The sequence below is a fragment of the Urocitellus parryii genome, chromosome 4, assembly GCF_045843805.1.
Source record: "Urocitellus parryii isolate mUroPar1 chromosome 4, mUroPar1.hap1, whole genome shotgun sequence".
Classification (NCBI taxonomy): domain Eukaryota; kingdom Metazoa; phylum Chordata; class Mammalia; order Rodentia; family Sciuridae; genus Urocitellus; species Urocitellus parryii.
The window spans coordinates 18,203,546-18,231,159 of record NC_135534.1 but is presented as its reverse complement, the minus strand read 5'-3'; the positions used below and the strand labels follow the sequence as shown (position 1 = coordinate 18,231,159).

Genomic DNA, 27,614 nt, shown 5'->3' with positions numbered 1-27,614 from the left:
ATACAATCGTTATGAGACATTTTGTATTTTCTTGTTGAAGTAGTAACTCCCTGAGTAGCAAGTGGTTCATGATAGAGGTATAGCAAAGGACCACAAGGGAAAGTTGGCAGAGAAGAGAATATATTGATTGTTCAGTGTACAAGTAGCTAATTTCTGCAAAATGATGAAACTCTCCATTCAGACTGTCATGCAAGAAAGCAGGAACAAGAAAACAACAGAAGCTCTATTTGCTTATTTCGCCACAGTTCCATAAAACAAATTCTGTGACTTTTAAAATCCATTTCCACGAGGGTGTGACCAGTCCAAGAGTATATGACATATATTATTAGTTTGAAATGATATAAAAATATTTAATAGCATTTGTTCAATATTCAATAAACAGATAAATTGAATAAAGATGTCCATGTGAGTGGATTCATTATCTTTTAGTTAATTTTTGGATTAAGGACTCCATTATATTTCATATTCTATTCAATGAGAGCATATTTTATTCCTGGAGCTTAATAAATGCTTTGAATAACTTTAAATCTCATAACCATTCAATAGATTATTTTCTGATGTGTGTATGTGTGTGTGTGTGTGTATAGTGAGAGAGAGAGAGAGAGAGAGAGAGAGAGAGAGAGAGAGAAAAGAGAGAGAGAGAGAAAGACAGATAGAGAAGAGAGAGAGAGAGAGAGAGAGAGAGAGAGAGAGAGAGAGAGAGAGAGAGAGAGAGAGAAACATATGTTTTATTACATCCAAAACATAAGATATTATGGACACATCTAAGATTTTAACCTATAGCTGATGTCATATTATACCATCCTAATTGCTATTCCATGTTACCAGCAACCAAATGAAAATCTAGATGTTTCCATCTCTATTAGAAATGGAGTCTTCCTCCATCTGTATTATGAATTATTATAAAAGTTTGAGCAAATCCTTCTCCTTCTTTAAGCTGTGTACATTTTTCTAGAGAGTCTCAATCTCACACACACATTTTATAGATCCAAACATTTATTATTCAAAATTTTTAAAAACCAGGGTTCCTAATTACAGCAGATTATAAACCGGAATTATTTAGTAAAAGTTTCAGTGACTTTTTCTCAATATATTTGTTCAGGTTCAGGATATGAAGATGTAGCAAATAGGGAATTGAAGGCAGTGATTGTCGGGCATCTAAACGTAGTAACACTAATGCTGAGGGTCATAAGAAGAGTAATAAACCACTTCAGGCAGCAGGAGAAGCCAAGGCAAGAACAGAGGAATCCAAATTTCATAAAAGCCCAGACCTTGTGTGATCTGTTCCATTCTCTTTCTGAGGATCTTCTTACAACATCAGGAAAGGAACTTGGTGCGGGTATAAGTTTGCTCTGGGTTCAAACATGGCTTAGCAAGGTGCTTTTATGTATACATTCAGAATATCCAAATTTAGTCGTCTTCATTTATGTGAAAGAATCTAATGTGGTAAAAGACAAAAAGGAAATAAGAGATAAAAATTCATTAAAACTGTGAACAAAACTGTAGAAAAACTAGAGGATTAAAACAATAGAAAGAACAATTATTTTACAAATGTTCCCTAACATTGGTGAAGTCTTAAATCTCAATCTTCATCTTAACATATGGACCCAGTCCTGCTGTATTTACTGAACATTAGTGAGGCAAACAGAGATATTCATGCAGAAAAAGATGCTTCAAAGCATTGCTCATAGAATCTCTCTAGGATTCCTCTGTACCTCCTATTGAAATACCAACCAGTTTCATCATACTCTTTTTTTCTCTTAATATTTAATGACATATATAGATATGGAATAAGGTTTTTTTATGGGTAAGCATTTTAGGACCCTCCTTTTGTTCACATTACTCAGTTAAAGATGATCTTCCTAAAGTCTTTATTTAATATTTAAATACCTGGAAAAAGATGATGGTGAGGAATGGTTTGCAAAGGCATTAGAACTAGTTTGAAAGAAAAAAGAAATAATATCTTTACATTAATATTGTTGAGAAGTGGGATCTATCACTAGGATCATTAGAACACATGGCAAATATAAAAATTATTCAGTGGCAATTTGATGTGAGCTTTTTGTTTATTTATGAACTACATCATATTTATAATAAATAAAAATATGAAATAAAAACAATGGATTAACTTTGTAATATACGGAGTATAAAATGTTTAATTATCATATATTGAACAATACAATTTTCTAAGCACTGTACTACATACTATTCAGATATCAACCCCTTTCATCTTCTCCATGGTTTATACATTATTTGTGTTTTTGATGTTGTTCTTCAAAAAAGGGAACAATAATCTAAGATGCCACATAAACTTACAAGAACACATATATCAAATTTTGTCTGTATAGTGGGGCACTATACTTTTACCACTATGCTTGGATATTTTCTCATGAATATAAATGAAAGCTTAAAATTCTAAATTTTACATTCAGGTACCATCCAGATTTCTGGACATTCTGAAATGTCCTCTTTTGAGAATATACTGCAAGAATATTCATAACTGAAAATTTTGAATTTATCATGATCATATTTTTATAAAAGTATTGAAAATATCAATGATTTATTCAAGTTAAAATTACATTAATAATATAAAGGCATTTGCTTAGTAATAAAAATATAACAGTTTCCCATTATACACGAGGATTATACAGTTTCCCATTTTACAGGCCCAAGACTCCCACTTTATGTCTGAAACCTCAATTGGCATTTGCTTAGTAATAAAAATATAACAGTTTCCCATTATACACGGGGATTATACAGTTTCCCATTTTACAGGCCCAAGACTCCCACTTTATGTCTGAAACCTCAATTAGCACCAAATCCATACATATCATCTTTCCTATAAATACATACACAAATTAAATGTCTTTTACATTTTTAACTAAACCCTTGTCACACATTATGTCTTCGTATATTACAGTTAGAGACAGGGCAACAAAAACAGAACAAATTTACTTTTTCCTTTTCACAATTTCATAGACACTCCATTTGCTCTTACCCTAGATCTGAGTAACCTCAGCTAATGAAGGTTTTCCCTTCTTAAGTTTAGAATTTTCATATGAAGAAACAACTTTACTACTTCTTCTGGAATATCTAAATTGCAGGATCACTACTCTAGCATGCTCTGGCCAGTATTGAATAAAACAGGTATTACTTTGAACACAAGCACTGTGACACTAGGTCAGTTGAGATGACAACCAGGACATCCACTTATAGGCAGAGCACAAAAACAGTATGGATTCCTGGAGGATGGTGTGATTCTGCCAGGGATGGGACAGAGAGGGAGAACGTGAAAGTCATCATGCCATTCATTACAGAGTGCAATTTATATTATGAATAATTTATTTCTGCAATTTTCCTTCCAATATTTCTTCAGTACAATTGACTACAAGCAACAGAAACCACAGAAAAAGGAGACTTCCATTCTATTTACTAATAAATCTACATAAAATACTATCCTGAAGGGAATAAGTTAAACAAATTCCTCTTCAAAATAAAAATGGAGACAACATTTCCATTCCTATCACCATTTTTTTCCAACATAATGAAGCCCTCAACCAGAACAAAAGGTCAATAAAAACCTCATATGTAAAAAATATAAATGACAGTATTTGAGGAGGACATGATATTTTGCACATAAAACCTAAATAATTTATAGATATTATTAAAAATAGCAGAGTAAGAAAGTGACTCATCATATGATTAATATGCAGAAGTTGATTAATTATTGTAGTATTTTATAATGTTTCTGATTTACCTTGATAATTTTCATGTGTGAAGTCTGCTTTTTCATAAATTAATACTTCTTTAGCTTCTTTCTCTTTACTGTAATTATGGTATAATTTTTCATTACTTTTAATCATGAATCTTCATGTTTCCAACTTGTAACTGATGTATTTAGACCACCACAACTTAGAATAATTATTCATATATTTATGTTAAAATATGCTATTTTGCTAATTTTTATTTGATATATTTGTTCTTGTTACTTGATTTATTTTAATCTGCTTCGTCTGATATTCTTTTTCTATTAACTATTAACTATATTTTATAATTCTTCTTTTTGAGACTTTTTTTTTGTAGATTACATAGAATTTACCATATACTTTTATTTTTTATTAGTTGCTCAAAATATTACAATGATCTTAACATATCATACATTTGATTCAAATGGGATATGAATTCTCATTTTTCCACGTGTACAGAATGCAGGATCACATTGGTTATACAGCCACATTTATACATACAGCCATACTAGTGTCTGTTGTATTCTGCTGCCCTTCCTATACAATATACTTTTAAATTAAATGATCAAACAATCAGATAATGTGTCTACTTCCCACTTAGTTGAAGAACCTGATAATTGATGATTCACAGGTCTTTTTTCTTTGTCTCTGCATCATGATATTCCATAGACTAAAAGCAACCATTATATTACACTTTTAAATCAATTACAGATTAGGAAAAAAAAAAACATAAGTAGTAGATTATTGGGATAACGGCTAGAACTGACCCAGTAGTATTAGACTAGGAACAGAGATTATAGACTGTGTGTCTGTAGTGTGTATTGTGTGTCCTTATCTCTGTCTCTCCAATAAACTCTTCCCTATTACTTGAGAGACTCCCTTGAAATTCTTCCTGTGAGATCAAAAGAATGGATTGCTGTGAATTCCAGAGGTTGATTTGCCTTTGACCATCCTCTTCTCTGCATACATGCAGACCATCCCAGAATTAGCTATAGAAACTGTTGTGTTACTTTGGTTTAAAAGTTTAATTTTCTCTATGATTAATGATTCCATGTATCTTAAGAACAATGCAGGTGTCTTTTATGAACTTTCTTATTTTAACCTTTCAATTTATATGCTATCAATATTATTATATTAAAAGTTTGAGTTAAAGATAGAAAATCTAAAAACCCCAAAGGTTAATTAATATTGTCATATTAAGACAGTGAATAAGGGGTAAAGCTTAAATGCTTAGTTTTATACTCTGGAAAACTACCCTTCTTTGCTGGTGTTAGTCTGGGTGCCCTTGGAGATAAAGATAGGAAAGTATGAGTCCTTCTGACCCCAGATGTCCCCACTTTGTGTATATTTCTTTGTTTCATTTCTTGTATTAGTTTTTAAAAAGACTTTATTTTTTTAGATTTTCTTTTTAAAACAAAGTCATATGAGGGGTTTAGTTGAAAATATATTTAAATTAGATTTTATTTTTTCCCTAATAATAAAATACAAAAATTCATTTTCAAAATATTCCCTTCACATATTTAGACTTTGCCAAATGCCTGTGATGTTTTTACAGAAGACAAATTTAAATTTGATATTTTTTCTTATAGTAAGTTGTCAAATAATAATTTTCCCAATTCTTCTCTTCTCTAAGAACTTTATTTAATTACATATCCCTCATTATATATTCCTCCTTTGTTCTGTGTAGAGAAACTCTAAAATAGATTGTAATTTTTATTTTGCATCTATACTCTAAAACTCCTGTAGCTGAATTATCATCCAACTCATACAATTCCCAATCTCTTCTTTCTTATGAAAATTACTGAGTTTTCTTAGAGGTCACTTATTTTTGCTACCTATTAGAAAAGTAGGTAGACACCTTTTACCAAAAGTTCTTCTGCCTTCTCTAGGAACAATATCTCAGAAGTCTTCTTTTCATGAGAAATGATTGGTCATTGCCACATATTGTCATGATGTGTCACCATGGTTTTGAATATTGACTTAAAAACAAACCAATATTATTTGCATGTTTGCTTCACCTCCAAGTTGGTTTTAGTTCACCTGTTTTTCATATAAGTAATAAACATCTTTCTTTCCCAACTCAATAACTAATCATTTCTAACTGTTTTTTTTCAATTTTATGATTCAGTTCCTTTGCTGTTTTAAAAAATTTATATCTGACCAATGAGTAATAAATAGTGCCACTAGTAATGAATGGTCTGAATTTTCTAATTGATTTAACACTATTTCACAGTTTTGTTTTGTTTTCACCATTGGTGACTCAGGGAATTTGACATCTAAGAACTTCTTTAAATCAGTTTCTGTTATAATAACTTCTAGGTTCTCGCTTCATTAAAATGGTGCTTATGGTCACTGGGAGAACACCTTGTCATAAATTGAAACTTTATGTTTAACTTACAGATTTTAGCTGCGCCACTGCATAAAACATATTTACTATGAAATCTGGTAATAAAATCTGAATTTTAAGTTAAAAAATATTAAAATTTTCTTTTTTGCTTTTGGTAATTCACTTTTCAGTATGGTGGTATCTGAATTGCTATGGGCCAGATTCATTTTATACGTGCAATCTTATTTACGCCATCTCAGTATTACATAAAATTGACTAAATTCCAACACAATTTTGTACAATAGAATTAGTATTTTAAATATAAATCACTTCAAAATTTCTGAATTCTTGTTTTCTAATTAATAAAGTTATAATGATGTCATAATTAATCTGAGAGATAGATTTTCATTCTCTAACTTCACATCTAGCTCTGATTTCACATAATCCCTCCTTTTATTTATTTATTTTTTTATTTAGCTATCATGATGGACACCAGACTTTTCTCATAGCATATTTCATCTCAGTATTTCTCAAAGTATAGATTAAGGGATTGAACATAGGGGCGATGATAGTGTAAAACAGTGCAAGCACTTTATCTTCAGGAAAAATGGTTGGAGGTCTAAGGTAAGAAAAGATTGCAGGTCCAAAAAATATAACTATCACACTGATATGGGACCCACATGTCGAGAGGGCTTTACGTCTTCCCTCAGTCGAATGATGTCTTAATGTGAATAATATCACTACATAAGAAACAAATAAAACCATAAATACCACTAACGTGACAACTCCTGAATTAGCAAGCACAAGGACACCAATGATGTAGGTGTCAGTACAGGCAACTTTTAGCAAAGGAAAAATATCACAAAAGTAGTGATCAATTTCATTAGGACCACAGAAGGGCAATAGGATTGCAATAGAAAATTGGGGAAAGGAATGGGCGGCCCCACCAACCCAAGCAGCTAAAACTAAGAAATGGCACTTTGTTCTGTTCATGATAATCATGTAGTGGAGAGGTTTGCAGATGGCTACATAACGATCAAAGGCCATGACTGTAAGGATTAGGACTTCAACCATTCCAAAGAAATGCATGGCAAAGACCTGTAACATGCAGTTGCCATAGGAGATGGTTTTCTTCTTCACGAGTAGGTCACCAATGAATTTAGGAGTCACACAGGAGGTAAAGCAGACATCCATAAAAGACAGCCGGCTAAGGAAATAGTACATTGGTTGGTGATAAAGAGGGCTGCATCTAATAGAGATAAGGATCAGCAGGTTTCCCACCAAAAGGGAAACATAACAGGTTAAGAAGAGGGCAAAGCAAAATATTTGTATGTTTTGATCATAAGAAAGTCCCAACAGAATGAATTCAGAAATATTTCTCTGGTTCTCCATATATTTCAGTTTGGTATAAATCATAAGCACATGAGTTAAATATCTGAAAACAAAAGAAATAAAAATATTATAAGATGGATGGCATAATAATACAGCAATCTGTATACGGGGTAAAATTGGGAGTTCATAACCCACCTGAATCAAACTGTGAAATATGATGTATTAAGAACTATGTAATGTTTTGAACGACCAACAATAAATAAATAAAAAAAGAGTAATATAAAATTTACAAAAAATAGATTGTTACACATTGAAAAATACTATTAATTATTCCCAATATATAGAATTAAACTTTTAAAATTATGTCACTTATTTGGAAGTTGATTTGAAAAAGTCTTGTAATGAGAATAATAAAATTTTCAATGTTGCCAAAAATGCCTGGATATTTTGCCAGGCATGATGGTGCAGACCTGTAATACCAGAGAATTGAGTGGCTGAGGCAGGAGGATTGCAAGTTCAAAGCCAGTCTTAGTAATATAGCAAGGTCACATACAACTTAATGAGACCTGGTCTCAAAATAAAACACAAAAAAATAAATAGCTGAAGATGTGTCTCAGTGGTTGAGTGCCACTGGATTTAATCAATGGTACCAGGAAAAAAAAAAGGATATTTGAAATGTGCCAGGTATGGTGGCACACATCTGTGACCCCAAAAGCTCACATGCAGAGGAAAGAGGATCACAAATTCAATGCCAACCTCGATAATTTAGTGAGACAGTCTTAAATTAAAAATAATAATAATAATAATAATAATAATAATAATAATTGCTTGAGGATGTGACTCAGAGCTAGAGTGTCCCTACACTTTTGAATATATGTATCTTATCTACTCGTTTACTATTTCTGTCCAATGATTTGGAATGAATTCCTCAATTTTCTGTGAATTTATGCACAGAAATGCAGATTTATTTAAAATAAATCAGATTGAATTGTTTAATATGTGTAAAGGGTGATATTTCCTGTCTTGAAAAAAACACTAAAATTTAGGCATTTAAAACTAATATACTGTCTGATATATTAAAAAAGAATAATTGAAAACTGTACACTGAATTATAGAATGTAGTTTGGCTGAAGTTGTGAAAAATAATAAGAAAATTCTTGCATTGTTCTACTTACATTTTTAGATCACATTTTTTTAAATTGAAATACAATTGGAATTAACGGGGGCATAAAAGTAAAGAAATATAAAACAGAATGACCCAAGCATACGTGAATTGTTCATATTTTATGACTATTCCAGGAATTTCATCAGTTTCATATTCAAGTAGAAAACAAAGTTAAGTAAAAGATGACTCAGTATCTAACTCTCAGACTACTATAAACATTCAGTGACATTTTTCTTTTTTATTTGTTACATTAAATGAATGGTTAAAGATTCACAATTTTGAATCTTTTGTATGATGTTGAGAACTTATTTATGAGAGAATGCACTTTCAGGAGGTATTTTATCCCAGGATGCAGAATTAATTCACACTCAATGGGAATGCAAACTCTACAGCACATTAACTACCTTAATTGCATCTGATGTGGCCACTGTATCTGAGTCCTTCAAGTAACTATTTAGAAACAAAGGATGCTTTTGTAGCAAAGTTATTTAGAAGCCATCATTAGCTAGTGAGTCACAAGTTCAAACCTGTCTTTAGGAATATTTTTGATGATGACTAGCTAATCAGTACGGCACCAAAAATGAACAAATTGTGAAAAAATACTTAAATTTAATATTCAATTCTAATTTCTTCAAGGAGAAAAATTTTAATATGCTTCTATTATGACTCATAGATTGCTGACAACTTCTAAATCTATGTTTGTTTTGCTATGTTTATTTTATAAAGCAAAAATAATTAACAGGCTCATAGTATTTGGAAATGAACAGGACCTAGGCTAAGTTTCATAAGCATTTCATTGGATGATTTTCTCCCTATCTCAATCAACTAATGCTAAGGCTCTGTTTAAAAGATGTCATAATGTTCATTTGCAGTAGATTTACTTACCTATGATAAATTGCTTTAAAGATAATTGTTAAACAGGTAGGGTAGTGAACTACAAAAACTGAATGTTTCTCAATATATCCAAATCTGTGTTTTTTTCAATAAATAGACTTGATCAAGGGGATAAAAGTAATTTCTGAGGACCAGAAAATAATATTCTATAGATATTGGAGGCAGATAACTGGATGCCCACAGTTTGGAGCTGTATCCTTTCTTTGCGAAAAGATTAATAAGGGTCATCATGTGGCACACAGTGAAAGGAAGTATTGTGAGTGCTCATCTCCATAGAAAATGCTATGCTAGGTATCAGATAAGCAAATTACCCACAGGGCTTTCTGAATGTCTATGTGGACAATTCTTGCAGTTACATAAGCATGTTATCCAGCAGTCTTTATTCAATATCAATTTGAAATGAATTTCCTTCAGTTTCAGCAATATGTGCATCCCTTAAGTCAGAGATCTTTTGTCTATCTACAGATGTTCAACCCACTATAGCTGTTAAAATCCCATTCTCTATAATGAGGGGACACCACTATTATGGTCGATTACCTCTGTTAGTAGACTTTAACAGGTAGATATTATTATAGTCATGAGAAGAGAATTTTTATCACAAAATCATGTGATAAAGTATTTCTTGGCCATATTTTCCAAGTTCTCTCATTAGTAGTAAAAAGAAGAAATATTATGTTTCCACTCCAAAATTTGCTGAAATAGTGGCAACAACATAAAAGAGGCAGAAACATGAGGAATATTATACTAACTGCATGGTGAGTTGTTTTCTTTCAAATTGCTTTTATTTAGCAGTAACTCAGATTTTTGAATATTCAAATGTTTGATATTACATTTGCTTTTTATCTCTTTGAGTGTAGTTATTTGAAATTGACTTAGATGCTCAAATGTGAGTACTCTTGACAATATTTTATCTATGAATAATTAATCAACCAGTATAAACATAGACACTCTTCAAACTGCACTCTTAATAAATTTATTAAAGATCTTTCTTTTCTATACATTAACAAATTTTTGTAAGGAACTGGGAAAGTAGAGCTAACTTTTATTTTTCCATATAATTTGTGAACCCTAAGATAATAGCTGACATGAATCATGAAGCCTCATATTTGACAATTATAAAATTATGAAATTATTACCTAATTCAGAAATATGTTGAGGAATTCAAGAAATAATAAAAACTTTAATGTCATGTAAGTTCGCAACCACAATATTAATTTCCTTTTATTTTTTGTATTTTTCAAGTGATCAGTTATTAAAATTTTAATGTACAAATGAATAATTGGATTCAATTAAGAAACAAAAAATGAACTAGGGATGTAGGTCAGTGGTAAAGTGCTTGCCTAGCATGTTCAAAACCTTGGGTTCCATCCCCGGTTCAGGAGGGGAGAGAAAGCCAGCAGAACAATAAAGAAAATATCCTCAAATAAATTCAATGAAGGCAATCAGATTTAATACCATTTTTGCATTTCATTAATTAAAAGTATTAAAAGTACTCTGAGAGTTTGGTTAACATTGTATACCACTAGCTTGAGATTTTTCATATACTATCAAAATACAATCAGGTGCTTACTTTATACCTTTGGTAGTATTGCATAAAATCACTGCAATCCCTTTTGAATGTGCTCTCAGAACATAAGGAACATTTCATTAGAGTTTCTATCATGAGTTTCAATTTTCTTTCAGTGTTATCGCAATGTTGAATGCTGTATAATAACTTACCTTAGCAGAATCAGATGAATGTAGTCCATTTCAGGAAGAAAAGTGTCTTAAAAATAAGGAAATCACTCATCACTAGAGATGTTCCAACATTCACTGGCTTGGTCTTTGATAAGAATATGGAAGAAGGTATATAAGCATCAGAATGAGACTTATGAAGTTCATTTGCAGTTTTAAGATTTCATTAAATTGATGTGACTCCTTATTCACAACTGGAATTCTGATTGTGAATTATGTAATATTAAAAATAAAATTTGCAAGAGCATTTTGCATTAATCAAATTCTTATTCAATAATAAAAATTATAGTCTTAAGAATGAAATTTAATGAAATGAATAAAGTAATGTATCTCCAAATTCATTTGTATAGATAATTCATAGAAAACCAGGTCTAAAGAACAGTCACATCAGTTTTCACTTTCAAAGAGCTCCAACCGGAGATACTCAGTTTAACTCTTCTTTGTATGCAAATTTGAAATAAAACCTCCAGATTTACCAACCAGCATTTCACACACACATGTCAAGTTTCTAAAATTAGTTTGGAATCTTGACATATTTTAGGAGTTTTGTATTGTATAAGGTAATTGGAACTTATTTAATCATTAATTAAGTGTGCAAGAAGTAAATCCTCAATCAAAAAACAAAGTATTTGAAACATTACATCCAAAGAAAGTGATCTTTTAAGTCCTCGGAGTAATTTATTTCATTAGTTTTCTTGAAGAAAATTTGGTTCAGAAGAGCATAACATAAACCTACATGACAAGTATTAATACATCTTTGAAAACTCTAAATCCTCAAAGGCATTTCTAAAAAGGTCTTCAACACGTGTGAAACTGTCTAACATGAAGTCCCTGGTGCCTCTGAGAATTATCTTGCTATAAAGTCTTTTTTTTTTTTTAATCCTAATTCCCTGGAGGCACCAAAATGTTCCAGTCAGACAGTGCAGATCAGGAAATATCACTTGCTCTGAGCTCAACTAGCTATTGAAAGAATGAGGAAAATAATACAGCATAGAACAGAATTAAATAAGCTTTTCACAAAAGTTTGAGATGAAGGACAAAGAGAAAAAAGGCATTTACAATCCAAATATGGGTAATTATCAAGGGAAATTTTCATAACTAGTGTAGATGAATGAAAAAAAATCATGGCCAGTGAGGTCAGGACTACCAGCAGGTTGTCAATAGAACTAACTTTGATGAAATAAATAGTTGGAAAATGGAAGACAGGGGAAAAGCCAAAAAATAAGCATTTTGTAACTCTTACACATGTGATGGTAGAAATGGAGTAAAATTGAGAACATAATGAAAATATCAGAATAAATCGGCACTCAATGTACAGATATTTGTATGCTACATACGTAGCTGAGTCCTTTTGTATTACTATTTATACAAGGCTGTCCATATAGCTCAAGGATTTATTTGCTGCATATGGACTCTCAGTTGCCCCATTAATATTGGTTAAACAGACTCTTTTGTCACCTGAAGTGTGTACAGACCTTTGTTGAGAATTAGTTGAACACAGATGTACCAATCTGTGTTTGGAATTTCTAATCTGTTCATTGGTCTACCCACCTGAATTTATGAAAATACCACACTACTTGATTCTTGTAGTTTTATATTATATTTCTAAATCACGTAGTGTAAGTTTTTAAATTTCACTCTATGAAGTTGTGTGAAATAATCCATATTTAGCATTTCAATGTAATTTTAGAATTGTCTTCTAAAATTAAAAAGTGTCTACTCATTTTACATAGGGAATGCTTTGAGATTACTATAAAGAGGAATAGAGCAGATGTCTTAATGTGTAGCCACCATCTCATTGTTCCATGTGGAATTTCCCCATACTTGTTAAAAATCTCTAATTTTTGTCATGAAGTCCTATATTCTATGTAACTTTCTTATGCCTGCAGTTATGTTAATTTCTAAGTATTTCATATAATTATAATGTTACTATATATTAAAGTTTAAAGGTCATTTTCTGATAATTGTTTATAAAATAATATTTTTTTTATTGAACTGATATTAAGGTATGTTTAAATCTCAATATAAGCACCCTTTACTACTACTACTATTAATTACAATGAAAAGCCATCCATAATTGAACAGATTAGATAAAACTGTTTTCAAGTACAGATGATATGACAATGTACAGAAATGCAAATATGAAAGAGCTACCATGAAGCATAAGTGCCACAGAAATGCTGAACTTGCAGAATTTATTCAGATGTGATATCTTATGTATTGCTGTCCACTTTTTGTATAATTTATACTATTTTTCTTTTAAGTTTTGGTAGAATTTGTTAGAGAAGCTAATTGGAGGGGAAAGAGTGGATTTCATTGTGAAGATGAGAAACAAAAAATTCATGTTATTTAAAACATAAAAGGATATTAAAAAGTAGGTATGTTTAATTTTATTGAGTATTAGGAAATTATAACATTCAAGGAATTTATCCATTCTATCTTAGTTGTTGAATTTATTGCCCTTCATATTTCATGGGGAATCATATGTGCCAAAACCATGAAGCATATTGTCATTTTCCCCAAGGTGCAATAAAATAATTCAGGACATGAACCAAATTGTATGTTATTTATGCCCCCAAACTAATAAACTAATATTAATTAGTTATTATTAATAACTAATAATTAATAAACTAATTATTAATTTCATAACTAATTCATATTTTATTTTGGATGTTAATTTCAATATAGATATATCATTAAAAGAAAGTCACAGCTTATTTGTACAGGGTTCTGGATCAGTATTCAGATGAAACTTTATATGGTTAAAATTTGCCAAGGTTATACAGCTAGCAAGTAACAGGTTAGATGCACCCATTTAGCCATGGAGGATACATATACTATCAGAGGTGAATGCTGAAACTCACCAAGGAAAGGGCAGAATAATACCCCCTCATGCACACCCCAGTATTGAGGGGAATGTCAAACAGGCATAATCTCCTGTACTATTTCAGTTGTTTTCTTGACTCACCATTCTTCTCCAAGGCTTATATGTGAGTCTCAGAAGTTTCACCTGCCTCTGAAATAACTCCATATTTCTACTTAAAAGTATGGAGACTGTTCTTGTGTAACTGGTTTGACAGTAAGTACAATAATTAAGACTTATATTCCCTTCACTCTTGCAGTGAATCTAACTGCCTTTATTATAAAAGAGAAGTTTAAAACACTCAAAATAAATGTTTCTTAAAATTAGAGATTTTTTTTTTACTTTCTATTTAAGTTCAATTTGAAACAATAGTAAAATATTTGATAAAATATAGAACAGATTTAAGAATGGTGTGACTTACTTCTTCAAGAGAATACATCAGGAAGAATCCATTAATATAAAAATATATTTTTTACAAAAATTCTGATCATAATCATATGTATGTCAATATTTCTCTACTCAGATGATCATAACTTTTATCCATAAATTTTAAATTTCTCTCTTTGTTTTGGCAAGCACAACTGTTTTTTTTTTTTTTTTTTGCAACTACATATTTACCAAGAGCTGAGGCCTATACATTTTTAAGGATTGAACACTGGTAAATATGAAGTTCCTCTCCTTAGAAATCTTCATTGTACAATTTATGGGCTTTGAGCTGTATCTTGCTTCATTGTTAAACACGTGTTTTCTCCTCACACTTTTCTCTCTTCCTTTGTAACTAGTGCAATCTCTCATCAGCCTATCATCTATTCTATTTCTGGACATAGGTAAACCTTTCATTCCCAGTTTGCCTCTTTGAGCTTCATTATTCTATACCTTTTTCCATTACTATTTCCTGTGAAATCTCTATATTTACCTGGGGAGAAACTGGAATTTTGATAATTATAATTGATTGTAGACATTCATGTAAATTTTGAATGATAGTTTTATTTATAACACACACATTTTTTAATTCTTGAAGCTTTTATCATTATATACTGACTGGGACCTATAGTACAATATTAAATTAAATAGAAATGACAACAGAAGCCTTTGGCTTGCTTTTATTAAGTTGAATATTTTTCACCTCTCAACATTAAAAGTTATATTGTTTCTTCATTTTTATATAACCTATACCAGACATAACAATTTCATCTGCCAAGAATTTATATAGATTTTTAAAATATCTGAGAGATAATTACATAGATTCTCTCCTTTTATATATGGGAACATACTAACATAAACGATAGATTGCATTCTTTGTAAACAAATATCAGTTATGATGAGATGACTTCATACATTGATAGAATAATTTTTCTAATAAAGTGTTTAGAATTTACTTCAATATTCATGTATGAGATTGAATTTCAAACTCTTATTTGCTTTTGATGATAAAATTATACTATTTTTATTAAATGAATTGAATTTCCACCTTTATTTTGTGAATACAATTTTGTAGAATTAGTATAGTCTTTTCCCAGAATGCTTAGTAAAGTTTTCCTTTAAAAGTTTCTGGTCAGAGTGTTTTATAATAAAGAACTGAATAATTTTATTCTAAATTGACAGAGCCATTCTTGTTTTCTTTCAATTATTGGTTCATATTTTTCATATAGATTTTAATTTATATTTTATTTATAATTTCATTTATCTATTTTCAGTGTGATTTCTTATTTCATATTCCTATACATCTTTAATGTCCACCTTAAATCCTTAACACCACACTTTGTGTATTTGTAACTATCCTTAATTTTGTATTAATCTGAATATTTTAATTAATTCTACTTGTTTTTTCAAACATAAATTCATTAATTTCTTTCATGATACACATTGTTTCTGAAGAGCACATGAATACAGAATTTTTCACATTTTATAATTTTTAGGGTTATATAGAGTATACTTTGCATAATTTCCTAGAAAAAGTTAGAGTAGCCCTTCATAATCACACGTGAATTTTCTACAACAAAATACGTGAATATTCACATACAGAGAGATGCATACATTTTGTAAGTAGCATTGGTTTATTTCAATAATTTGTTACCACCAACATGAATATAATGATTTTCAGACAGTTTTTTTCTGAATTTCAAAATGGCCAACAAGAAATTGTACACAAATAAGAAACTGCTAGTTTGTTCATATTTTAAATTGAAAAGTAACATTGGATGTTTCTCTTCCACATGTTCATCATTCATTTGTTCCTCGGTTCTGTACAATCTGTAAATTATCCTCTGCCTTTGTATGCTGAATTTAATTTGATATTTTTAGCTTTGATTTTCCAATGTAACCATTTAAAGCTTTAAATTTTTTCTTTAGATGATCCGTTACTTTATTCATTTTATCGCACAAGCATAAATCACACTCTGAGTTTTGAAGAATGGAACATTTCCCTGTACTTGCCATCCAGATCATGACAGGGCATATCAGCAGTCACCCAGAGGTTACCTTCCTCCAGGTTCCAGAAATAACCACTATCTTGATTTATGTTAGCATAGATCAGTTTTACCCATTTTTCACTTTATATAAATGCAGTTATATGATATCTACTCTTTCTGTCAGTCTCCTATTAATCAGCATATATGTGTAATTTATCATGTGCAGCTATGTTCCTTCATGCAATGTTCCAGAGTATTTAGTTGTTGGTTGTACCAGTTTCCATTCTGTCTGTAGTGCTTCCTAGTTGATCCATGTTCTCTTCCCTCACCACATGCTCTACTTTTCTGATGAGGACATTTCTATCTATGTAGACTTAGTTTATAAACCAATAGGAGAGGAGGAAATTAAGTACTCAAAAAGTCACATAAAGAGGACTTAAGGCAAGTATGTGGAAGTAGAGGAAAAGCAACATTAAAAAATATTATATTGCCCAACAAGGAAAAAGGTTGGAGAAAATGCTGGAAAGACTTAATTTTGACTCAATTATTGCATGTACTGTATATAAACTTTAAAAAAATTGGTATATGTATATATATATGTGTGTGTGTGTGTGTGTGTGTGTGTGTGTGTGTGTGTATACATGGAGAGAGAGAGTATATATAAGAGTATAGTGCAGTGTGATAATTTCACACATACATGCAATATATGATGATTGGGGACTTAGCATATCCAATACCTTGAACATTTATTATCAAATCATCTCTTCTATCTATTTAAAAATCTATAGTAAAAATTGTTAACTGTGATCACTCTACTGTGCCATTTGATACTAGTACTTTTTCCTTCTATTTACATGTAATTGTGCTTTTAGAACATTCTATTTCTCAGATTTTGGTTGAGCTCTAAAGCGAAATTCTAAGATGTCTTTCATAGAAGTAGCTTCCCTTCCACAAACACTGGATGACACCACATTTTCCTTATGGCATTCTTCATCTCCAAGTTTCTCAGCGTGTAGATCAGAGGATTGAACATAGGAGCAATGATGGTGTAGAACAGAGCAAACATTTTGTCTACAGGAAAAGTTACATTTGGTCTGATATAAATGAAGAGGACAGGCACAAAGAACAGAATCACAACTGTCATGTGAGAACTGCAAGTTGAAAGAGCTTTGGAACGGCTTTCTGCAGGGTAAACCCTGATGGTATATAGTATCAGGATATAGGACACCATCAAAATCACAAAAATTACCAAAGCTATCAGTCCTGAATTAATAATTACCAACAGACCAATTCTGTTTGTATCAGTGCAAGCCAATTTTAACAAAGGATACACATCGCAAAAGTAGTGATCTATCTCATTGGGCCCACAGAACGGTAAAAAGATAGTGAGAAGAAACTGACTGGCAGAGTGTGCAAATCCCCCAGCAAAGCATGCCAGGATGATTGTGTGGCACCTCTGCCTGCTCATGATGGTAGCATAGTGCAGGGGCTTGCAGATGGCCACATAGCGGTCATAGGCCATCCCCGTGAGGATGAAGATCTCCATGCCTCCAAGGAAGTGGATGATGAAGAGCTGTATCATGCAGTTATTATAGGAAATGATCTTCTGTTGAGCCAGTAAGTCAGTCATTAGTTTGGGTGTCACTGTGGTCGTATAGCAAAGATCAGAGAGTGAGAGGTAATAAAGGAAAAAATACATGGGTTGGTTGATGAGCTGAGTGCATGCGATAGAAACCATTATGAGCACATTTCCCATCCAAATAGCAATGTAGCAAAATAAAAATAATACAAAGCAGAGAACCTCAATGTTCCTATTTTGAGAAAGTCCCAGGAGAATAAACACAGTGACATTATTCCTATTGGCCATTGTCCAGTTCAGTAAAAATAAATAACAGCTACCTGAAAAGACATAATTCATAGGTTAATCTCAGAAATTTCAAAAACAGTTTTGATGATAACAGTAACATCAGGAAACTATCAGAAAGAAACTATCAGAACTTCAGAAAGAAGATTTCAAAATTTCAGAAAATTAAAATCATTATTTTTAATTAAAGTATGTTATCTTGTTTTTTCTTTTTTGGATTATTCTCAGGATGAGTTCAAAAGTCAACCTTTCAGGAACATTATGTTCAATCTTGAAAGGGTGAAATAAACACATTCAATCTAAAAGTTAAAAAGTCACAGGGGGAAGGATGGATGGACATTCAGAGGATTAGGCAAAGAGGGATGAAGGACAGGGAGGAGAAACAGGAATAGGAAAGACAGTAGACTAAATTGGGCATAACTTTCCCATATTTACATTTGAATACATGACATACATCACATACAACCACAAGAATGGAATTCTAATTAGAATAAGTCAAACTCTACATATGTAGAATATGTCAAAATATACTCTATGGTTATTATGTATAAAAAGAAGAAATAAAAGTTCTGTATATGAAAAACATTTAAAAGCTGCTTAAAATGATCCAAAGCACATGTTGGAGAAAACATACAATTTTTAACAAATCATGTAGGAAAACTGGTTATTCATATTTAGAAGAAAGGAATTCTATCTCTCTCACCCTGCATAGAAATTAACTCAAAGTAGATAAAAAAAAAACCTAGAAATTAAATCAGGAACACTGTAACTACAAGAAGAAAATTAGAGTCAACATTTAAACATATTGTCATAGGAACTGACTTAATTAACAAAATGAAGCTTAAGAAATAAAATCAAGAATTAGTAAGCTGTATGTCATCAAATTAAAATGCCTCTGCACAGAAATGAAAGCAATGATGAGCATAGAGAGAGAGCCTACAGATTGGGAAGAAAATTTTGCCAGATACTCTTCCACCTCGGATCAATATCCAGATACATGAAGAACCAAAACCTTAATCAATCAATAAATAAACCAAGTGACAAATGAGCAAAGGAACTACACAGACATTTCACAAAAGAGGAAATACAAATGGCCAAGAAATATATGAAAAAAAAAAAAAAGTTCAACATTGTTAGTAAATAGGGAAATACAGGTAAATAAAAATTACACTGAGATTTCATCTCACCCAGTCAGAATGACAATCATCAAGAATACAAATAATAAAAATTTAAAGTGAGGATGTTGGGAGGACGGTACACTTCTCCATTTTTGTTGGGACTGCAAATTAGTACACTCAATTTTACAAGCACTATGGAGACTGCTTAAAAGACTAGACATGGAAACATCCTATGACCCAGATGTCTCACTGTTTGGTATGTATCCAACAGAACTAAAAATTATCATTCTAAAGTAATGCATGGATACCAATGTTTAATCCAGCATAGTTCACAAAGAGCAAGTTATGGAACCAGCCTAGGTGCTCAATAACAGACAAATAGAAAAAGACAATGTGGTATATGTACACGATGGAGTTTTATTTATTCATAAAGAAGAATTAAATCACTTTATAGTGAAATGTAAAACAAAATTAAAAACTAATATCATTTATATTAATACATATGTGCATATAATACAGACATGTAAACATACAGATAAATATACATATGTATTTATGAAAGTTTGAAGATGAATATTCTATTTTAATAAGAGGCTTATACAGCTATTCCAAGTGTTTCTATTTTTCCTTTTCCATACATATGATTTTGATAATAAATGTTCATATTTTAACATAATTATGCTTATCTCTGCAGGCATGTCAGTGACATATTTCTACACATAATCACACAATAATTAAAATTAAAGCAGAGGAACAAAAGGCAGTTTCACCTGGATGGTTTTGCTCTTGTCACAGGACATGGTTTTCTGAAAATCAAACGTTTTCTCAGTTTTTGAAAGAAGAATCTGAATTTCTGCTTTCTATTTCAAGTGCCTTATGCCTTCTGTCAAACCTCGTGATGAATCCTGACACTGTGTATTTCAGAGAGCAGGGTTTTGGAAGTTTATGGGAAAAGGTTTATGTGACAACAGGTAGTTGTTACCTATAGATTGTTATTTAATATCCTAAAGCATGATTTGAGGTATAAAGCACTGTATTACTCTGCATTAAATTTTTCTCACTTATAAAATGAGAAAACAGATTGGGCACAGTCATGAAATGGTTAAGAAATCTCTAGTAAATCAATAAATGCCTAACGTTTCTAAACCAGAGATTTTTTTTTAAATTTTTTATTCTAATTTGTTATATAGGACAGCAGAATGCATTACAATTCATATGACACATTACAGAGCACAGTTTTTCATATCTCTGGTTGTATACAAAGTATATTCACACCATTCTGTAGTCATACATGTACTTAGGGTAATGATGTCCATTTCATTCCACCATCTTTTTTACCTCCTTCTACCCACCTTCCCCTCCCTCCCATTTGCTCTATCTAGAGTTTGTCTAATTTTCCCATGCTCCCCCTCCCAACCTCACAGTGAATCAGCCTCCATATATCAGAGAATACATTCACAATTTGGTTCTTGGGGATTGACTAATTTCACTTACTATTATATTCTCCAACTCCATCCATTTACCTGCAAATGCCATGATTTTACTCCTAAACCAGAGATTTTAAATGTCTGAATTTATTTAAATGCCTGTGTTACCATATCACTCTTAAAAGTTGTCAATAGCACAATCCAATAAATTTAACTTCAAGGAAATTCAAGAGTCATATTATAGAAGCAGGAAGGAAGCTTTGAGATTTGCCAGTCAAATCCTCTGCCTATCAAGAGAAGGGTTTCTAAACAAATGCCCTTGCTAACCACATGTTTAACCCTCCAGTTGTCTTGGTTCTCCAGGCCAAGGGTAAGGCTTTACTGTGCTTCTTTGCAGCTCTCCATTTTCATTTCATTTTCTTCCTCACACTGGTCACTATGTGTATGATGCCACTGACTTACCTTCTTAAGTCTGGAGTATACAATTTTAAATGTGAGTTCATATTTTTGTTTTTCTTTCCACACTCCAAAATATGACACATAACATCTCTCCATATAGTGTTATGTTTCAAATTTAAAAAATAGATGAAGAACTTTGTAAAGAAGAAAACAAAACACTACAGCCACAAACATAGCATTATGTTTAGCTCTGTTTGATCAATATCCAGAAGTAATATCACTTTAGAAATATTTAAAAAAATTAATGAAGGCACTTCTGATAATATATATGCAGACTTCCAAGGGATTATTAAACAAATCAGAACTGGAAAGTGGAATTTTATGAGTCCAGAACTTGAGTTTATACCTAACAGGTGAAGAGCCAAAGTAATGTGAAATTTAATATGAAAATCCTTGCTGTTTTCAGAATTATTTTATTCTGGTGTACAAATCCAAAGCTTTTGACTATTTAAGCCATTCTAATATTGATATATAAATGTCAAAATGGGATGAAAAACTAAGCCAATTTCTCCAAGAATAGAAAAATACTGTCAATATACAAAAACTACAAAACAACACTGTTCCTCTCTCCTACAGTTAGAAGCCATTTGGAAGGGTGAGCTGTATCATGTACCTGGTTAAAGAGCACTGAGTCTCCTGTTTCCAGTCTCCCACACAATCTATAAAATATAAAGAGTGAAGTGAAACTACTTGGGTTTACACTGTAGTTTTGCTATGGGCAAATGCATGGTCTCAGTAAGCTATTTAACTACACTACCCATGTATTGGTCTACTAATTCTTATATTATCTTATGATTTGAGCATTCCCATGGGCTAACATTCTTCTAAACTCTTCATAGGCATTAATTTTTAAATCTTCACAATGCCTCTAAGAATACTTGTAGACCCATTTTATAAAATAGTGTATTGTGTAATAATGTTAAATAAGTAATGTAAAAAACAAATACACTTCACCTGGCAATGTGAGTAAAATTTTGTGCAATTAGCACTTCTCTTGTAAAAATTCCATGTAATCAAAAAACAATTAATTGTATTGTTATTTAAACAAAGGTTACAGTGACTCAAGCATTCCTGTTTTTATAATTTAAACTAAAATGAAACAGATGCTTTATTTACAAGATCTTAAGTCCCTCCAGGCAGAGAAACTGTCTTACCTACTGCCTAGAATTCTGAGTATCCTTGAACAGACTTACTTTTGCATTTTAGCCACCTCTCTTGAATCTCTGTGATTTTGGTCATGTATTTTTTTTTTTTTCACATCATAGCATTACTGATGTGTACAGTGCAAACGAGAACATCTACTTCAGCTACTTGGGAACAATTAACTTCCAGTTGTTAAATACATGAAAAGAGTCATCTAGTCCATCATGCAGGCTCAAAAAATTATTTTACTCAATCTTTTTGTTTCTAGGTCTTGTCAAATAGAGGCTAACATTCATTAAAACACCAACCATTAAATGATTGTTGAATGAGTAAAGATACAAATTCAAAGATTTAAGATAATACATAGATAAATCATTCAATAATGTAATTAGTATCATAACAATCATTGCATGTAATGAGGACAGGCAACAAAGTAACAGAGATAAGTTAAACACATTCCCAAGTTTTGAGACATTTCCATTTGTTTTTTATAGTGATCTGCATGGATCTCTGGTTAATTCTTTGTGGAGTAGAGATACTGACCATGGTAGTGTCTGTTGCAAGTATCTCACTTGTCAATCACTTTTTCCTTAATCATACTTTTCTGCCTACCAAGAGTTGTAATGATTTTTTTGTATTTGAAATTTGCCACTCTAGTAAGCATCCCTCTTATGTCTACCTGTGTACCCCTCAACAAAACTCTTTGAATTTATCATCCACGTAATCTCAAAACAAGTTAGTTTATCAAATTCAGACAGGATGTCTGGACTTGATTTAACTGACATTCAATTTGAATTTAACAAAATGGAGTCAAAATAAATATCCACACAGACAGGATAAAGCAAGGGGAGAAATAACTCACCACACATGTTCCATTGCTTCAATAATTATGAATTCATTCCTATATTCTTCCTTTCACAGTTTTCTCTTTCCTCTTTGAAATTGACAATTTTCCTACTGTCTAGATGATTTTATTTCAGTTTCTGGGATTTACACTTCACTTTGCAAAGGCCAAGAGTTATTTATAGAAAAAAATGAGAGAATGAATCATTTTATAGATAACTGACATTTGTTTGCAGGCCTGTTGCAGTTAAACTAGGATATGGACAATAAATAGTATGAAAAACCAGTTGACTTTGCCAATGATTTAGGAATCTCTGTTGTTAACCTCCTCCAGGGCCCCAGTGACTGAATTCCCTTGCACATTACACAACAAGTTCACTGATGAAAACAAAATCCCATGTTTTTTTTTTTTTTTTTAAGAATCTATTCATTCTGTAATCTCTATAAATTGATCAGAGTGCAGTATATCTCTGCCTCTTAGGGTAGGCAATGTGCTTTGTCTTTCCTTAAAAAGTGCATTTAGTGTATTCTTTGAGGAAATTTTAAAAATGCATTTAGTTTGCTTATAGAAAATGGAATTCAGAAAAAATTTAAAAATGATAAAACTTAGTATTGTTTTATATGGAAACAATGTAGAAATCTTTCTTCAAAGAACTAGAAAAAAAGTTACAAATATTTTGATTTTTTTCCACATCACTTCTGTTTTGTTTCTCTTTTTCTTCTTGAACATCTGTGTCTAAAGTTAGAGCTGACTTCCCTTGTGCGATGTGTGCAGAACAAGGCACAGAAAATGCATGCTGAGCACTGACGCTGCCCCAGGTACCAAGAGTTCTCAAGCTCATCTTCCAAGGTACCTGATGAAACAGAGTCTTGTTTCCCTATTTTCCCAGCAGAAATCCCTGTAACATAAAACACATACTTTTTTTTTTAGGTGTCAGGGAAGAAGAGTTTATCACCAACAGTCAGGAAAACAGTTAGTTCTGGGGAGAAAAGAGGTGAGGCCAGGAGAGGATATAACATACCTTTGGAGATGATGGCAGGCATCTCTGTCTTGATTTTTAAGGAGATTAGAGGGATACTGTCTTTGTAATTCTTCTCCTTCTCTTCCTCTTCCTCTCCTTCTTCTTCTTTTTTCTACTTCTTTTTCAAGTTTTTTTTTATGTAATAAATTTAATAATTTGATAATTTGAAAAAAATGCAAGAGACCCTAAGATATTCCAGGTACCAAAGCTTCCAAAGGAGTAATGGCCAATTGGCCTCCAAAGATTTAACTTGAAAGCAATTCTAGATGTTTTAGGAAACATCCTACACTCTGAAGGAAACCTGTTTTGACTTTATTATACTTTAAATGGCTGCTCTAATCTGAGTAGTGCTTCCACAGCTATTTCTCTTCTTAACACAGAAGACATTCTCCCCCGGCATCCCCTCTGTTCTCCTTGCACCCCTAACTTTATAGATGGACTTTCCGTAGTCTCTGCTCTTAGACTCCTGTACCTGGAGTTATACAGACCAACTTTCTCACCCAGAAGAACATTTGCATTTATGGATTCTTTCCTCCAAAGAGAAAGTAACAAAATATGTCTATGTTCTTCAATCTTATAAAAAATAAATTTTTTTGTACATATAACATATTATTTATCTCTGTAAATAAAATTATCACTAAGGTGGATCTCTACACCTTGATTAAACAAGATTGGATATGGATATATATATATATATATATATATATATATATATATATACACACACACACACACACACACAACACACATATTCAAGGAACTTTAAATAAAATATTATACCCATAATTCTTGAAAGAATGAGAAAAAATACTTGCTATTTTATTTCCAATGATAATTACAGCAATTAAGAATATTTTAGCATACAGATAATCATTACAGTTTATATATTTGAGTACTGCATGTATTTGTAACTTCATATAATGAATGTCTCTTTTTCTAACTTAAATTAATTTCAGTATTTCCCTTGTTTCTTTATTAGTGTATAAATATTTCATCCAATAAAACCATAGTCTTTAGTGTCCTATACAAAAATTTTATAAAATTCAATGAACATTTATGAATGGCATATCTATATATATAAGAGATATATGATTATAAAATGAGCAATTAATTTATTTACATAATCAATGTGGATATCAAAGGCTCTTATATTTGTTTCACTGAAGAAGTTTTACAGGGTATAGTTGAATTTTGGTCATCAATGATAACTTAAGTCAGTTTTGACCCAAATATGAAAATGAGTAAAAATTAACTCATCAAACACTGCATGAATAACAATTTTGAGAGTAGAAGACCTTGCACTTTATAAAGAATGTGGCAAAAAGTCTGGCTGGGTATGCATATAATGTATTTTGAATTAGTCAAAAATAAAAGGATCTGGGAAACTCTAAAGGTTAATTAAAACTATTGCAGTTTAGCTTCCTGATTTATATTTCTCGATTTGAATAGTTTTGGAGAATATGCTATGAACTACATTTCACTAAATGATATGATTTTCTCTGGGGGTTCATGTTTAAAGGAGATGATAAAGAAAACTAAAATGTCACTAAATATCACATCAAAAAAATACAGACCTATTTTTATAACTTTTGTTGTAAAATGTCTAAATCCTACAGGAATAAAATTTCTCTTAACAATTACTAAATTTTCTTTCATATGAAATATCAACTTATCATTTCATATGAAGGTAATACAAGTTTTCTTCTCAGCTTTCAGGCATAAATGAAGCATAAGATTCACAGAAGTCTACTGATTTGGATAGTGAGAAAGTGACAAAAAGACATTCTTATCAGAGTTTAATGACTGAATCATTGCTCTCTTTTATTTTCACCAGTGCTTTAAGATGTGGCCTTTGATTATGGATAAAAATTCATCATTCATTTGTCTTTTGTCTGGGCCCCTAAGATTTTATAGTGATTTGTCATTTTTGATGATTTGAAGCTGCCTTTAGGAGAAAAATATAGAGAATTTTTGATCAAAAAGAACATGTAGATAGAATATGTTATGAAGTTAAATGAATATGAAGGTGTGATTTTTTAAATTTATAAAAGTGAACAGAACTAAGAATAATACTTAGTACTGTCCTGAAACCTGTAGGCATTGTCTTATTGTCTTCCATTGTTTGGTATTAGAGAATGATCCATTCAGGACTATATTAAATTTTTACTGGTAACTTGTGAAAAATGTAATTTATACAATCATTTTCCAACATAAATTTATACAGGTTGTATTATATATCATATTTCTTCCATTTCCTCTCCCTTTATATTGTATTAAAATTGAAATGATAGTTTGAAATTTTGCTGCATTTAAAGGTTAAAATCACCATTATATTTTTAAAATAAATTGTTTGTTAATATTTTGGTGTTATTTTCCTTCTATTTCAAAAGGACATATTTTCTCTTTGGTAATATAAAAAAAACTTAAAATTTTTTTTTTCTCTGCTTCCATTGGGAAATTTTTCTTTAAAATCTACTCCTCCCAGTATTCACACTTCATATGTTTCCACCAATGGGCATATTGCTATATTTTTGTCATCATATATACCTGTGTTATTGTTATTGGTTTTCTAAAAGGAAAAGGAAAGATGGGGCTGGAGTTGGGGCTCAGTGTTAGAGCACTTCTCTGACACATCCGAGGCACTGGGTTCAATCCTCAGCACCATGCACCATATAAAAATAAAGAAAATAAAAGTATTACATCCATCTACAACCAAAAAAAAAATAAGTAGAAAAGAAAACATACCAACAAAAAGAATTATACTTCATGAAAATTTGGTTGCTATCATTTCTCTTTTTCTCTCTACAATGGTGATTAAATTCATATCTCTTGTTTATGTATTGGGACACATTGACATGCAGGCTTCCACAAATGAATACTCTTGGAGTCACTTGATTAAACAGCTCTGCCGTGAAAGAATAATATCTATTAACTATTCATCTTGCCCTTCTACATTCAAGTACATTTCATTTTTAAACAACATAAAGGAAAAATCACTTTCCATGAGTCCACTTTTTTTTTTTTAAGTTGGTGCAACTCCATTATACAGAATGATGGGTTTCACTGTGGCATGTTAACAGGTATGTACAACACAATTAGTTGAATTTCATGCCTCAGTATTGGCCCTGTCATCCCCTCCTTCTTCCTCTAATCCTCTCCTTCTACCTTACTTAACCATCTACATTGGTGCCCTATCTGCCCGCCCCCAATTTCCCCTCAAGCCTCCACCTATGAAGGTATATATAATAATTTTCTCCTGAGTCTGGA

General features: G+C 31.4%; 2 protein-coding genes across 2 annotated transcripts; both read right to left on the bottom strand.

Moving 5' to 3' along the window:
- Nucleotides 1-1,654: 1,654 nt before the first annotated feature.
- Nucleotides 1,655-7,464, bottom strand: LOC113176777 (olfactory receptor 4P4-like). Its single transcript, XM_026381320.2, has 2 exons — nt 6,566-7,464; nt 1,655-1,718 (listed from the first exon to the last, which is right to left on the bottom strand). Exons 1-2 carry the CDS (start codon nt 7,462-7,464, stop codon nt 1,655-1,657), a joined length of 963 nt encoding a protein of 320 aa, XP_026237105.2.
- Nucleotides 7,465-17,399: 9,935 nt separating this feature from the next.
- Nucleotides 17,400-18,338, bottom strand: LOC113176778 (olfactory receptor 4P4-like). Its single transcript, XM_026381321.2, has one exon. The coding sequence runs from the start codon at nt 18,336-18,338 to the stop codon at nt 17,400-17,402; it is 939 nt and encodes a 312-aa protein (XP_026237106.2).
- Nucleotides 18,339-27,614: the final 9,276 nt, after the last annotated feature.

What these genes read in the sequence shown, in the direction of transcription:
- LOC113176777 (XM_026381320.2), bottom strand. Translation starts at nt 7,464, where the DNA reads ATGGAGAACCAGAGAAATATTTCTGAATTCATTCTGTTGGGACTTTCT. An exon ending in TATGCTATGAGAAAAGTCTG is followed by an intron (nt 1,719 to 6,565) that starts GTGTCCATCATG and finishes GTATTTCAATAG; the next exon opens with GAGGTACAGAGGAATCCTAG.
- LOC113176778 (XM_026381321.2), bottom strand. Translation starts at nt 18,338, where the DNA reads ATGGCCAATAGGAATAATGTCACTGTGTTTATTCTCCTGGGACTTTCT.